A 13,531-nucleotide genomic window follows, 5' to 3' on the forward strand; every position below is an offset into this window, starting at 1 on the left:
CCCCCCGACATACACCCATTTATGGCCCGGAGCATCAATTGACAATGTCATCGTCCGGGCTTGACATATCGCAACTGTCTGACAGCGAGAGGGCTGGTCTTGAAACTTATATAGCGGTGACGGGCCAAGACCCTTTGGAGGCTATTCCTTTGTTACGACGTTCGGAATGGAACGTGCAGGTAGGCCTTCGAGAACCCCCGCCTCGCCAGTCTAGTCTGCGCCAATACTAATCCTAAGCGGTTGGAAGATTGCCATCTCCAAGTTCTTCGATGGTGAAGGTCCGGACCCGGTCGAAGAGGCTCGCGCAGCTCTGAATACCCCTCCTCCCAGGCCGACTCGACAGACGCAGAACCTACTGAGCGATGACCTCCGCGCGCAATTTTTCCCATCCACACGCGCTGCGGAGCCAGCTCCTCGGATAGTCACCCAATCTGAGGATCAGCCTGTCTATCGCCCGCCTTTCATTCTAGCGCTCCTCTTTACCCCGCTCAATCTCCTCTACAGACTGCTGTACAACTCTTTCCGCTTGTTCGGCTCCCTCTTCCCTTTCCTCCCGCGACTCTTCAATACCACAGCCAGTCCCGCTCTTCATGGTTCACGCCGAAACACCAATGGCCGCCGGCCCCTGGGCCCGAAAGATACCGCTGCCCGGTTCATCCGGGAATTCGAGGAGGAGTACGGCACCAACTCGATCGGCTTTCTGGAAAATGGATACAACATGGCGCTGGAGAAGGCTCACCGGGACTTGAAGCTTCTTCTTGTCGTGCTGCTTGCCCCCGAACACGACGATACGCATGGCTGGGTCCGCGACACTCTGCTCTCGCGGGAGGTCACCGACTTTGTTACCGACCCGCAGAACGAGATTCTCGTATGGGGTGGAAACATTCAAGACTCAGAAGCATACCAGGTTTCAAACTCGCTACGGTGCACCAAGTTCCCCTTTGCGGCTGCGGTTATCCACACTCCCAGTGTTTCTTCGACAGCAATGTCTGTTGTGGCTCGCATACCGGGAACCACCGCCCCAGCAGAATTTGTGGGAAAGCTTCGGACCGCGATCGCTCAGAACAAAGAGCCTCTGGAGCGCATCCGCGCCACTCGGGCAGAACAGCAGGCTTCTCGCAGTCTACGCGAGCAGCAGGATTCGGCCTACGAGCGGTCTCTAGCCATTGACCGCGAACGGGCGAGACAGAGACGCGAGGCGGAGGCCGCCCGCCAACGAGAAGAGCAAGAAGCGGCTGAGCGCCAGGCGGCGGAAGAGAAGCGGATCCAAGATCTTCAGCAGTGGAGACAATGGCGAGCCCGGTCGATCGCTAAGGAGCCCGGTCCGGACGCCAAGGATGCGGTGCGCATCAGCGTCAGGTTGCCGTCGGGCGAACGCGTCATCCGGAAGTTCGAACCTGAGGCGAGCATCGATGAGCTCTACGCTTTTGTGGAATGTTATGAGATTCTGAAAGAGCCAGTGGAGGGGGCAGCGACCGTCTCAAAACCGGATGGGTTCGAACACCAGTATGGATTCCGACTGGTTTCACCTATGCCGCGGGTGGTCTATGAAGTGGGTGCCGGGGGCTCCATCCGAGATCAGATCGGCCGGGGTGGAAACCTGCTGGTCGAACCCATCAATGACGAAAGCGAGGAGGAGGAGGAGGAGGAGGAGGAGGAGGAGGAGGCGGAGGCGGACTCGTGAGCACTATCTACATGTACGATTATCGATTTTGGTTTATTGAGACGATGATTGTGTATGGTATCAATTGACCGGCCTCCGAATGGCCTCAGAATGGATAACCTCATAGACTACGCTCGTCCGGTGAGAGATTTACACGTGTGTAAAGTATTACCTGCCCATGTACTGAGATGTAGCACGCAGTGACATGTGCCTCAAACGGCCGTCAGCAGAAGCATGGACCCTTTGGCGGGAGCAACGGGGGTAAAAGCCGCGGAGCCGCATGCGCGCATTGTACTGCTGTCTGGCTCGAGGCCAGTTCGGGATGTTTTGAGGTGTATCACCGAACAGAGCCGGTGGGGTAGACGAAAACAACGCTTCTATTATTATTCATACGATAAGTCGATCGATGCTGATCTTCTCCGCTAAACAAGGAACTCCGAAGTAGCGGTGGGTTGGGTCCATAGTTACTCGTACTGTACATATGCCGTAGCAAATAGCTCAATGATCGGTTCGAATCGTGAGCAATCCGCGGTGAACGGTTGGAGGTATACGAGTATCCGTGTGACACGGCATAACCAGCAGAGCAGGATACCGGTAGACAATTTGCGGTAATGTGTCTTGTGTCATGGAAATAACGTGATAATTGTGTGGGGAAATTCTCCGATGCGCCAGACTGACGTACTCGAGGTTTACGGAGTACAGCTTAAGTGATGGAACTCGCGGAGTAACTATGAGTGCATAGCTGAGTCAGCCCGTCTTATCCCGCGTGCACCGGATCTCCGCCATCCCGAAGAAGGATCAAACAGGGGAAACTAAATGAAAAGTGGATGGGGCTTCGGATGGCTGGACTCCCGCCTCTCCGGCCCACTTCTTGCGACAATCGAGTTAATGCCCGGCTCGGACTCTCCGCTCTTGACTCTCGATTCTCTCGGGAACCTCCCCCCGATCTTCTTTTGCTTCTTTTTGTTCTTCTGTTCATTTCTCGCCACGTTTTCCTGCTTCTGGCCTAGACTTTTCCAACTCATTATTACTCATCCTCATCCTCATCCTCACCATGGATCTACCATATGTTATCATCACTATGTGTCAACCTTTCACCAGAACACAGGTGGCAACGTCCATTCTTACGGCTTGCTACCCAAGGAAACAAGGCTGAGCTGCTTTTCTCACTTACTTGTACCTTGTGACTGACTCTTGACGCTTCAAGTGAAAGCGCACTGACAAACAAATCCCGGTCTGTCGTAGTGGCGTTCCCGTTTTTCGCACTAGCTGCTCCTGAGCAAGGCAGCAAGCTGATATAGATCATGTCCAATCGAATTACAAGTCCTTCGAATTATCGTCATCTCTCTTTCCCCCCCCCCCCCCATCTGGCCTTGGCATGGTTTGCTCGAACTTCAACAAGCCTGAAAAGATAATGGAAAGCCTAGAAGGATCTCTCCCTAATGGGGTCCGACAGGTGTCCTGGCCAGTCACCACCTGCCATTTGCACGCGGGTGCTCACCTATCCTATCCGTGGTCCCAAGGGTGCCCTGCTCTTTAAGTTTACGAGTACCACGTCGGATTTAAATATGGCAATATGCAGCTTTTCTCCGAAAAGGTTCTGCTCGAGCCTCCAGTCTAACCCGTCTCATGTCCCGTATTCCCCTAAGCCAGGAATACGCACGGAGGGTGGGAAGTACCGGGTGGATCTGGGTGTATCAATCTGGGTCCCGACCCGGATGTTGCACTCTTCCTGGTCCCGATTCGCCCATCGCAGCGTAAACTTTCCCACTCTTTGGGGCCTGTAAAATGGGGGATGAGCCCAGATGCTGGGTCCTGATTGTTGATTTTTCCCCTCTCCGTTTTTTTCGCGTCGTCGCCTGTTGTCCTCTTGACCAGCGAAGATCGTGATTCTACTGATTGACCAACGACTCGTTAGACTCACTAGTCGGTCGTCAGTCGCCAGTCGCATTAATTTCCAAGCTACGGGGCATCGGAGCGGCCGCTGGCCCTAATAAGTTATCCACCAAGTACTTTATCCTTAGCGTGCTGCCACCATTTCTCACGCTTCTCCTCGCCCGCTTATATTCGTCACTCGTTACGGCCTCTTCCCCCCTCTTTATCAAGCAATCGATCTGTGATCGAACGCTTTAGCTAACCTTTATCTGCCAACCTCTCTATGCTTCTGGCGTCCTCTCGTTAATCGGCACAGTCTTCTGAGACTGATCGTCTCATCTTTTAATCACCATGTCGCTTCTAGGCACTATAAACCCTAATGTTAATCCAGCCCGTGGCGTGGAGTCCCACGAGGTGCACGAGAATGTGAACGAAGGCGCAGCAGCAACATCCGCATCCGCTGTGAATGAAGGAACATCCGAGTTGGGCCACCACCACCACCACCAGCACACCACTCACGATGAAGAGAAGTTGATGGCAGAGTCCGGTCTCAGTACACCGGGGCCCGACACAAGGGGTCGTTGGAGCCGACACACCACTTTCAGCAGCGCCGAGACTGCGCTCGAGAAAGAAGAGGGAGAAAAAGGAGACGAAGACAATGAGAGCGAGGAAGTTGCCGCTGAAGAGATCCACCGTCTGGCGCAGCAATTGACCCGCCAATCCACCCGGTTATCGACTACTGGCGAGAATACATTCCTGGAAGTGAAAGAGGATTCGACCCTGAACCCCGCCAGTCCCAACTTCAAGTCCAAGCATTGGATGAAGAACCTTCTTGCTCTCTCCTCGCGCGATCCCGAGAGATACCCCCGCCGTGAAGCCGGTGTCTCCTTCCAGAACCTCAGCGTGCACGGTTTCGGCAGTCCGACAGATTATCAGAAGGATGTTTTCAACTCCGTCTTGCAAATCGGAGCGCTCGTCCGTAAACTCACAGGTACCGGAAAGCAAAAGATTCAGATCCTCCGTGATTTCGACGGACTCGTGCGCAACGGCGAGATGCTGGTTGTTCTGGGTCGCCCCGGAAGTGGTTGCTCGACCTTTCTGAAAACCCTTGCTGGCGAAATGAACGGTATCTACATGGACGAGGCGTCTCAGCTGAACTATCAAGGTATCTCGGCCAAGCAGATGCGAAAGCAATTCAAGGGTGAGGCCATCTATACCGCCGAAACCGATGTTCACTTTCCGCAGTTGACCGTCGGCGATACCTTGAAGTTCGCCGCCCTCTCTCGTTGCCCTCGGAACCGCTTCCCCGGGGTGACCAAGGAGCAATATGCGCTGCACATGCGCGATGCGGTCATGGCGATGCTGGGTCTGTCGCACACCATTAACACCAAGGTCGGTAACGACTTCGTTCGTGGTGTCAGTGGTGGTGAGCGTAAGCGTGTCAGTATCGCCGAGGCCACTCTGTGTGGCTCTCCCTTGCAGTGTTGGGACAACAGTACGCGTGGTCTGGACTCAGCGAACGCCCTCGAGTTCTGCAAGACATTGAACTTGATGACCAAGTACGCTGGCGCCACTGTTGCAGTCGCTATTTACCAAGCGTCGCAGAGTGCTTACGACGTCTTCGACAAGGTCACGGTCCTGTACGAAGGCAGACAGATCTATTTCGGTCCTACCGATGAGGCGAAGGCATTCTTCACCAACATGGGCTTTGATTGCCCGGATCGCCAGACTACTGCTGATTTCCTTACTTCTTTGACCTCTCCCGCCGAGCGCATCGTCAAGCCCGGATATGAGGGCAAGGTGCCTCAAACCCCTGATGAGTTTGCCGCTGCATGGAAGAACAGTGAGGCGCACGCCAAACTGCTCCGGGAAATCGCCGAGTACAACCAGCAATATGCCATCGGTGGCGAGTCGCTTGACAAATTCATCGAATCTCGCAAAGCCATGCAATCCAAGAACCAGCGCGTCAAGTCTCCCTACACAATCTCTCTGTACGAACAGGTCAAGCTCTGCTTGATCCGTGGTTTCCAACGGTTGCAAGGTGATGCTAGTTTGACCATCTCCCAATTGGTCGGAAACTTCATCATGGCCCTTATTATTGGAAGTGTGTTCTACAACTTGAAAGACGAGACGGACAGTTTCTACTCCCGTGGTGCCCTGCTTTTCTTTGCCGTGTTGCTCAATGCCTTCTCCAGTGCGCTCGAGGTATGTTTATGACTTGCCTTCGCGTTCATCTCCTTGTCTGGTGTTTCGCCTGCTGACGTTCGATTTCAGATCTTGACTTTGTACGCCCAACGCCCGATTGTCGAAAAGCAGTCTCGTTACGCCATGTATCATCCGTTCGCCGAAGCCATTGCGTCTATGCTCACAGATATGCCTTATAAGATCGGAAACGCGATTATCTTCAACCTTACGCTATATTTCATGACTAATCTTCGTCGGACGCCGGGCGCCTTCTTCGTCTTCCTGCTGTTCTCCTTCGTCACGACCCTGACCATGTCCATGCTCTTCCGTACCATCGCTGCTTCTTCCCGCACACTTTCTCAAGGTTTGTCTTTCGTTCTACCCACTTCCGTCGCGCAGAGGCTGATTTTGAAACCAAGCTCTTGTCCCGGCCGCAATTCTCATCTTGGGTCTGGTCATCTACACCGGTTTCACTATTCCCACCACTTACATGTTGGGGTGGTCGAGATGGATGAACTATATCAACCCCATCGCTTACGGCTTCGAGAGTCTGATGGTGAACGAATTCCACAATCGGCAATTCCCGTGTTCTGAGGATGGTTACGTTCCCTCCGGCAATGGCTATGATTCCCTCCCCCTTTCGAACAAGATCTGCTCTACAGTCGGGGCGGTATCCGGACAAAAGTACGTCGACGGTGATAGGTACCTTGCTTTGAGCTTCGACTACTACAACAGCCACAAATGGCGCAACCTGGGAATCATGTTCGCTTTCATGATCTTCCTCATGGGCACATATCTGCTCGCTACCGAGTACATTTCCGAAGCCAAGTCCAAGGGTGAGGTTCTGCTCTTCCGCCGCGGTCATGCTTCTCCTGCTGCCAAGGATGTTGAATCAAGCCGCCAATTCGCCTCCCCTGAGAAGGCTGAGCAGTCCAGTGGTCAACAACAGAGTGCCGCCATTCAGAGACAGACCGCTATCTTCCAATGGCAGGATGTGTGCTACGACATTAAGATCAAGGGTGAACCCCGCCGCATTCTTGACCATGTCGATGGATGGGTCAAGCCTGGAACCTGTACTGCTCTCATGGTATGTTAATTGGACTTCGTTCTCGCCAGATATGAACTGTACTAACGTTCTCTAGGGTGTTTCTGGTGCGGGTAAAACAACTCTCCTGGATGTGCTTGCTACTCGTGTCACCATGGGTGTGGTCACCGGTGAAATGTTGGTTGATGGGCGTCCTCGTGATCAAAGTTTCCAGCGCAAAACCGGCTATGTGCAGCAGCAGGATCTCCATCTTCACACTACCACTGTCCGTGAAGCTCTTCGGTTCAGCGCCATCCTTCGGCAACCTGCCCACGTCAGTCGCCAAGAGAAGCTCGACTATGTTGAAGAAGTTATCAAGTTGCTTGACATGGAAGAATACGCCGACGCCGTTGTCGGTGTTCCCGGTGAAGGTGAGTCGCTTCTGAGTATTTTCTTGCTTGTGCATCGATTTCTAACACGGAATAGGTCTCAACGTTGAACAGCGCAAGCGCCTCACCATTGGAGTTGAATTGGCGGCTAAGCCTCAGTTGCTTTTGTTCTTGGACGAGCCTACTTCTGGTCTTGATAGTCAAACGTCCTGGTCCATCCTTGATCTCATTGACACCTTGACGCAGCACGGCCAAGCTATTCTATGTACTATCCACCAACCTTCGGCTATGCTGTTCCAACGTTTCGACCGTCTCTTGTTCCTTGCTAGAGGCGGTAAGACAGTCTATTTCGGAGATATTGGCGACAAGTCTTCCACTCTTGCTAGCTATTTCGAGCGGAACGGTGCTCCTAAGCTACCTGCTGACGCTAACCCGGCCGAATGGATGCTCGAAGTCATTGGTGCTGCTCCTGGATCTCACAGTGATATCGACTGGCCTGCGGTGTGGCGTGACAGCCCTGAACACAAAGCCGTGCTTGACCACTTGTCCGAACTCAAGTCTACTCTCTCGCAGAAGCCGCTCGACACAAACCAGGCGGATCCCGGTAGCTACAACGAATTCGCTGCGCCGTTCACTGTCCAGCTATGGGAGTGCTTGCTCCGCGTGTTTTCGCAGTATTGGCGTACACCCGTCTACATCTACTCGAAGATTTGCCTTTGCGCCCTGACTGCCTTGTACATTGGATTTTCATTCTTCCATGCCAAGAACACCTCACAGGGACTGCAGAATCAGATGTTCTCTATCTTCATGTTGATGACGATTTTCGGAAACTTGGTGCAACAGATTCTTCCCAACTTCTGTACCCAGCGCTCCCTATACGAGGCTCGCGAGAGACCTTCTAAGAGCTACTCATGGAAGGCCTTCATGGCTGCTAACATTATTGTTGAGCTGCCGTGGAATGCGCTCATGAGTGTGATCATCTATGTCTGCTGGTACTATCCCATTGGGCTCTACCGGAACGCGGAACCGACCGATGCTGTTCATGAGCGTGGAGCGTTGATGTGGCTGCTCATTCTGTCCTTCCTTCTTTTCACCTCGACCTTCGCGCACATGATCATCGCGGGTATCGAACTTGCTGAGACTGGTGGTAATCTTGCCAACCTGCTCTTCTCCTTGTGCCTGGTCTTCTGTGGTGTCCTGGCAACTCCTCAGCAACTCCCTGGCTTCTGGATCTTCATGTACCGGGTTTCTCCGTTTACATATCTGGTGTCTGCCATGTTGTCGACCGGTGTATCGGGCACCACGGCTATCTGTGACTCCTCAGAGTACCTCCACTTCGATCCCCCTGCCAACAGCACCTGCATTGATTACATGCAGAGCTATATTGCGTCCGCGGGCGGCTATCTTCAGAACGAGGATGCCACCAGCAACTGCGCCTTCTGCACCATCAGCGACACCGACACCTTCTTGGCGGCAGTCAGCAGCCACTTCTCCGACGCGTGGCGCAATTTCGGTCTTATGTGGGTGTACATCGTGTTCAACATCTTCGCCGCGGTGGGCATCTACTGGCTCGCTCGTGTCCCGAAGACCAAGAAGACCAAGGCTTCTTCTTGAGAGGATTTGACATGTATAGACATGTATAAATGATTTTCCGCTGCCCAGCTTTTGTATGATTTGTTCACGTATACATATGTTTGTGTTTCGGATTATCGTTGTTGGACATAATCGGGAAATCCTTGGGGATTGTTTTTAGACGCACATATTTTAGATTCCTCTTCTCTTCTCCCTGGCCCTTCGTCGCTCCTTACTCATATATGCCCTCCAAGCGTATATTTTAGAATTCTTGGTCCCTCTTTCGTCCTCCCGGGCAGACTTGGCTTTTCTGATTTGGTCCCGTGGAACCTTTTTCCTCCTTGCCTCCTGTCCTTTTTCCTTTCCCACTTCCTTTCTATCGTTCATACCTCCACTTACCCATACATACTCTTTCTATGCTGATACATATCTGTACATTACCAACTTTCAGACCTGCCGCCAAGACTAGCCAGAAAACCACCTAGAACAGGACATATCAACTCAGACCTTATACTCTCCAGGACCTTCTCAAGCAGAACCCTCACGCACTTCCAGGTTTCCGCCCAGTCAACCATAGGGCAATGACCGGGTAGACCGCCATCAGTACCCGAGGGCCACAATCGCCATGTCTATTACTCCGTAGGTAGTAAGTTCCTCAAAGATACCTTTATTCCCGTCCTGCCAAAGCCGACCCTAAAAAGGGGATTGTGCCAATGTCAACCTTCGGTCCTGCAGCCCTCGCCGGCCAGGGCTGCTTGCTGCTTGCTCCCCACCACAGCCGCGCTCAGACTTTCTTCACGTAGTTGGATCTCATAACTTACTCGGTACTTGTTGTCCACATCCACATCCACATCCTCAACGGCATGGAAAACCTTGTTTCGTCATTCCAAGCCCCTCGTAGTTCGTATTTCCGGATCTGGATTACAGTGAATGGCTGCAGAGAGGGGCCAGGGGGGTTCGTGCCATGGGATGAGCAGTAGCATCATGTACTGTACCTATGGTTGGGTAGTGTGAGTGTGAGGGCTAGCTTACCGTTTCTTTTATGAAGGTGGTGGTGTAGAGCGGGGTTTACATTATGGGATGGATGGATTATACTGGGTGCGGTGGATGGAGGGGGTGTCTTGGGTACAGTACAATGTATTCATCAGATGGTGATGAAGAAGGCAAAAGAACATAGTGATATCGACCTCGGAGGAAGAACGATAAACTCACATGAAAGAAAGAGAAAAAAAAAAGGGGGGGGTTCCGAACTAGCTACAGAGGTAGGCTTAGACTTCGTTCGGGTTCCGCTCCGCAGAAGAGGATTCTGTATTCTGTATTCGAGTAGACTAGTACGGAGATGTAAGGCCAAGAGTCCGTGTGTCAGATTTCTTTTCTCCTAGGGTCCTAGTCTACTCGCTAGTACGGAGGATTCAGAATAGATTAAGGTCCCACTGGACGTTTAATCTAATTAGAGGATGGTTTAGGTAATGGGGTGGATTATCTTCGGAGAAATCGGGTGCTTAATTTAGATTCCAGTTTAGATTTAGGTTGATTTAGGGTTCTGAGAGCTAGCTGTCTGTAGGCCGTACTCCGGACGGAGAGAAACTCGTGATACAGAAGTAGATGGACCAGGGGTTTGCACTGTGAATAGCACTTGGGCGGCTGGGCGTGGTCGTGTCGTTATTCATCTCAGTGGGTACAGTGCAGGGATTAAGCACGGAATCAGGCGGGCTGAAATAACAAAAAGATACAAATGCAATCAAGAAGTAATGGCTTGCGCTTGGTGATCGTTTCTGCTGCTGCGGCTGCGGCTGCTGCTGCTGCTGATAATGGTGACACGATGATAATCATGCTTGTAATGAACAATGACTTGTATATATATCGCAAAGAAGAAAAAAGAAGGGTAAGAGAATGAGGGAAAGAATGGAAGAGAAGAGAAAAAGAAGTGATGGAAGAAGTTTTGACAAGAATATTAAGGGCGGGTGATACGAGCCATGAAGAGGGGACAAAGAATGTAGAGAGACAAGAAACTGAGAAGATAAAGACAAAAGGGTAAGGGCTCTAATCACAATAGCATTCACAACAAGAAAGGAAGTTGATACAATTTTGGGGGGGGGCACAGTTTGGGAAAAGGTGCTTGTCTACCACGTGAAGGCTTCCTCGACAAAATCGACCACAGCACCCTTTCCGATACGAGATCGGGCAGCTGCACGGACTTCATCGGCGAAAGCACCTGGACCACAGACGGAGACAACGGTGGCGCCAACGCGCTCAGGAATGACCTCGTCGAGGACGACGTCGGCTTTGCACCGTCCAGGGAACATCTGCACGGTGGCACTGGGCGAGACGATCTCCCGAGAGGATTTGGGCTTCGAGACGAAGAGTTTGATCGTCAGGATCTCCCGGCGGCCCGGCAACCGAAGGATCTGATCCATCCATTCTCGCACCCAGGCGAGGTGCTCTGTGCTGCGAACGGACCAGACAAGGTAGATCTTTTGAGTCGCAGCACGGCCTTCGGTGGAGCGGATGATGAGATCACGCACGGAGAGCATGTGATGGGTGATGCCGGCGCCGGCCGAGAAGAGGACCGCAGTGCCGTAGCTGGCCAGGTTGACAGCGTGGGAGGCATACGGCCCTTCGATGAAGCCCGACAGGTGGAGCGTTTGACTGGGTGCTGCGAGGGCTTTGTTGTACAATTTACGGGTCATGCCTTGGCGAGCACCCATGATGAGAGACACCGACGTCGGTTGCTGATGGGCCTTCATGTACTTGTCCAGATCAGAGATAGGCTGCTTCTCGAGGTCGGAGGCTGTTCCGGTGACGGCTGGGGCCGTCACAGACTCGCTGGGCTCAACCCAAGCGACAGAGAAAGGATGCGACATCCAGAGAGCAACGCTGGGAATGTAGGCATACACATGGCTACCTGCACCAACGTGAACGCGCTTGGGAAGTTGAAAAGTCACTCTGCAGGCTTCGCCGGGGAGGGCTTCGACGGTCAGAGTTGTAGAACCTTTGCTGGGAGAGATGTTCAGGTATGCTATCCGGCCGAGGCGAGCCAGCCGCTCCAGCAGCCATATCAAGCCAACGGCAATGAGCCAAGGCTTCTGGGGTAGATTGTCAAGATCCAGGTGCATGATGACACCAATGTATGCAAACAGAGCACAGAGTTGGTGGATATGCAAGAAGGTCTCATAAAAGGCGTGCCGGATTGGAGACGGGGAATGGAGTCCGAGAACCACCATTGCGACAGTCCCGACTAATCCCCAGGTGAAGAACGGAGTGTCGCGGAGGCGTGCAAGCATGTCAGCGAAGCTGACTTCGTCACATGCATTGACCGCCCACGCGGCCGTGTGCACAACGCTCTCAATAACAACAATCCGGCCAAGCCAGCGGTGAAGCAGATTATAGGTATCGAAGCTGATGTGCAACAGGGGAATGAGTGGGTTGTTGCGGGCAGCCAGGAGGAAGAGAGGGACCATGTTGAGAACGGCCAGCGTCCCGGAACGACCACGGAGCTCGGCGACAAGGGCCGCCTTAACGTTCACCCTGTAGTCGAGAATAACACAATAGGCAATCTGGCTAGCGAGATATAGACCAACGAAGATGGTTTGGAATCTGGAAGGCACTGTGCCTACGCCGATGGCCGACGAAAGCTGAAGTTCCCGGTTGTGTCTCTTCCTTCCCAGGGGTGCATACAACATATGCTTCTTAAAATTTGTCCAGGCAGGTGATACCTCAACACTCCAGAAAGTTTGTTCTCGTTTGCTTGCCGTCAGAGAGGTGATATGGCGAAGATAGGCATGGCTAATTTGTGCAATTCGTCCGCAGAACACGACGAACGCCAGGATTGTCAAAGACGCGTAGATGATCTGGGTAAACAGATGATCTCGAGGCACGTCCACTCCGCTCAAGCCTCTTGAATATTCGTAGATGTAAGTGGCATTGACGCCATAGCCCCGAGAGGCTATGTGCTGCCGTACACTATCCATTGAAGTTGTGATAGCCTGCGCAGCACGTTGTGAAGGATTAGTACGGCGACAGGAGACGATGGAAGGGGAGCAGCAACGAGGTCGTGTGGGGTGGTGACTCCAGCGAACTTCCTAATAATAGCGCTCGAACCGCCTGAAACAGGCCAATGACTGCGTAGATGCAGAGAACCTAATGGCAGGGGAACGGAAAGAATGTGGGGAAGAGCAAGGGAGTTCCAGGGGGATCTCCAGTAAACAGAACTCCAGCGAGAGCGACAGTATTGCAAGTAGCGGACAGCTGTAAGGCTGGTTTGACACACGAAGGTGATGTTTGAATCTCCGCAGCTGAACTTGACTCAGAACCGTCTGGCAGGTCGTTTTATCCGGCGATTCTGATAATGACGTTTGCCTCAAGGGGTGTGCAAATGACCAAGATGTTGTCACGGGTGATGTCCTTTAGCGGAGCCGAAGAATGTTAAAAACGCCAGACAGGATGGCGAAATTGACGTTTGGGTTCTACCAAGATTTAGTCTTAGAGTTATGACCAGCGTCATGAGGGGCGAGCCAGCCTTCAGATATACTCACCTTAGGTTGCTTACGTGCATAATATAAGAGAAGTATTCCAGCAAGGGGATCAAAGACGCGCAGCGTCGCGAATAGTGCAGCGGCTAGAAGAAGCGAAAGCTGCCGGCAAGAGAAGAGAAAGTAACACAAAGCAACGAGAGTGTCTATTGTTGTGAAGAGGACCAATTCCGCCTATTTCATGATAAATGACGTCTGACTGCAGGCAATGATCGGCAAACTCCAAGAAAGGCAGGGGAAAGCTTGTCCGTTTCAACTTCAGGCACAATAGTCGATTGTTTGAAACAATGAA

General features: G+C 52.5%; 3 protein-coding genes across 3 annotated transcripts; 2 read left to right on the forward strand and 1 right to left on the reverse strand.

The window, feature by feature from the left end:
• Positions 1-3: 3 nt before the first annotated feature.
• Positions 4-1,684, forward strand: BO66DRAFT_421437 (clathrin-mediated endocytosis regulator UBX3; the record flags this gene model as incomplete). The annotated part of the gene is made up of 2 exons (XM_025649956.1): positions 4-179; positions 248-1,684. The coding sequence occupies exons 1-2, from the start codon at positions 45-47 to the stop codon at positions 1,682-1,684; spliced, it is 1,572 nt and encodes a 523-aa protein (XP_025502457.1). The 5' UTR covers positions 4-44.
• A 1,819-nt stretch (positions 1,685-3,503) lies between these two features.
• On the forward strand, positions 3,504-9,195 carry BO66DRAFT_472565 (pleiotropic drug resistance family ABC transporter). The gene is made up of 5 exons (XM_025652959.1): positions 3,504-5,743; positions 5,813-6,086; positions 6,142-6,809; positions 6,865-7,177; positions 7,233-9,195. Exons 1-5 carry the CDS (start codon positions 3,890-3,892, stop codon positions 8,747-8,749), a joined length of 4,626 nt encoding a protein of 1,541 aa, XP_025502458.1. The 5' UTR covers positions 3,504-3,889; the 3' UTR covers positions 8,750-9,195.
• A 1,522-nt stretch (positions 9,196-10,717) lies between these two features.
• On the reverse strand, positions 10,718-13,175 carry BO66DRAFT_123227 (ferric reductase family protein). Its single transcript, XM_025641925.1, has one exon. The coding sequence runs from the start codon at positions 12,676-12,678 to the stop codon at positions 10,831-10,833; it is 1,848 nt and encodes a 615-aa protein (XP_025502459.1). The 5' UTR covers positions 12,679-13,175; the 3' UTR covers positions 10,718-10,830.
• Positions 13,176-13,531: the final 356 nt, after the last annotated feature.

This window comes from Aspergillus aculeatinus (genome assembly GCF_003184765.1).
Source record: "Aspergillus aculeatinus CBS 121060 unplaced genomic scaffold BO66scaffold_33, whole genome shotgun sequence".
Classification (NCBI taxonomy): Eukaryota; Fungi; Ascomycota; class Eurotiomycetes; order Eurotiales; family Aspergillaceae; genus Aspergillus; species Aspergillus aculeatinus.

Coding starts and splice junctions, on each gene's coding strand:
- BO66DRAFT_472565 (XM_025652959.1), top strand. CDS start 3,890: ATGTCGCTTCTAGGCACTATAAACCCTAATGTTAATCCAGCCCGTGGC. Junction 6,810..6,864: donor GAACCTGTACTGCTCTCATG/GTATGTTAATTG, acceptor AACGTTCTCTAG/GGTGTTTCTGGTGCGGGTAA. Junction 7,178..7,232: donor TGTCGGTGTTCCCGGTGAAG/GTGAGTCGCTTC, acceptor AACACGGAATAG/GTCTCAACGTTGAACAGCGC.
- BO66DRAFT_123227 (XM_025641925.1), bottom strand. CDS start 12,678: ATGGATAGTGTACGGCAGCACATAGCCTCTCGGGGCTATGGCGTCAAT.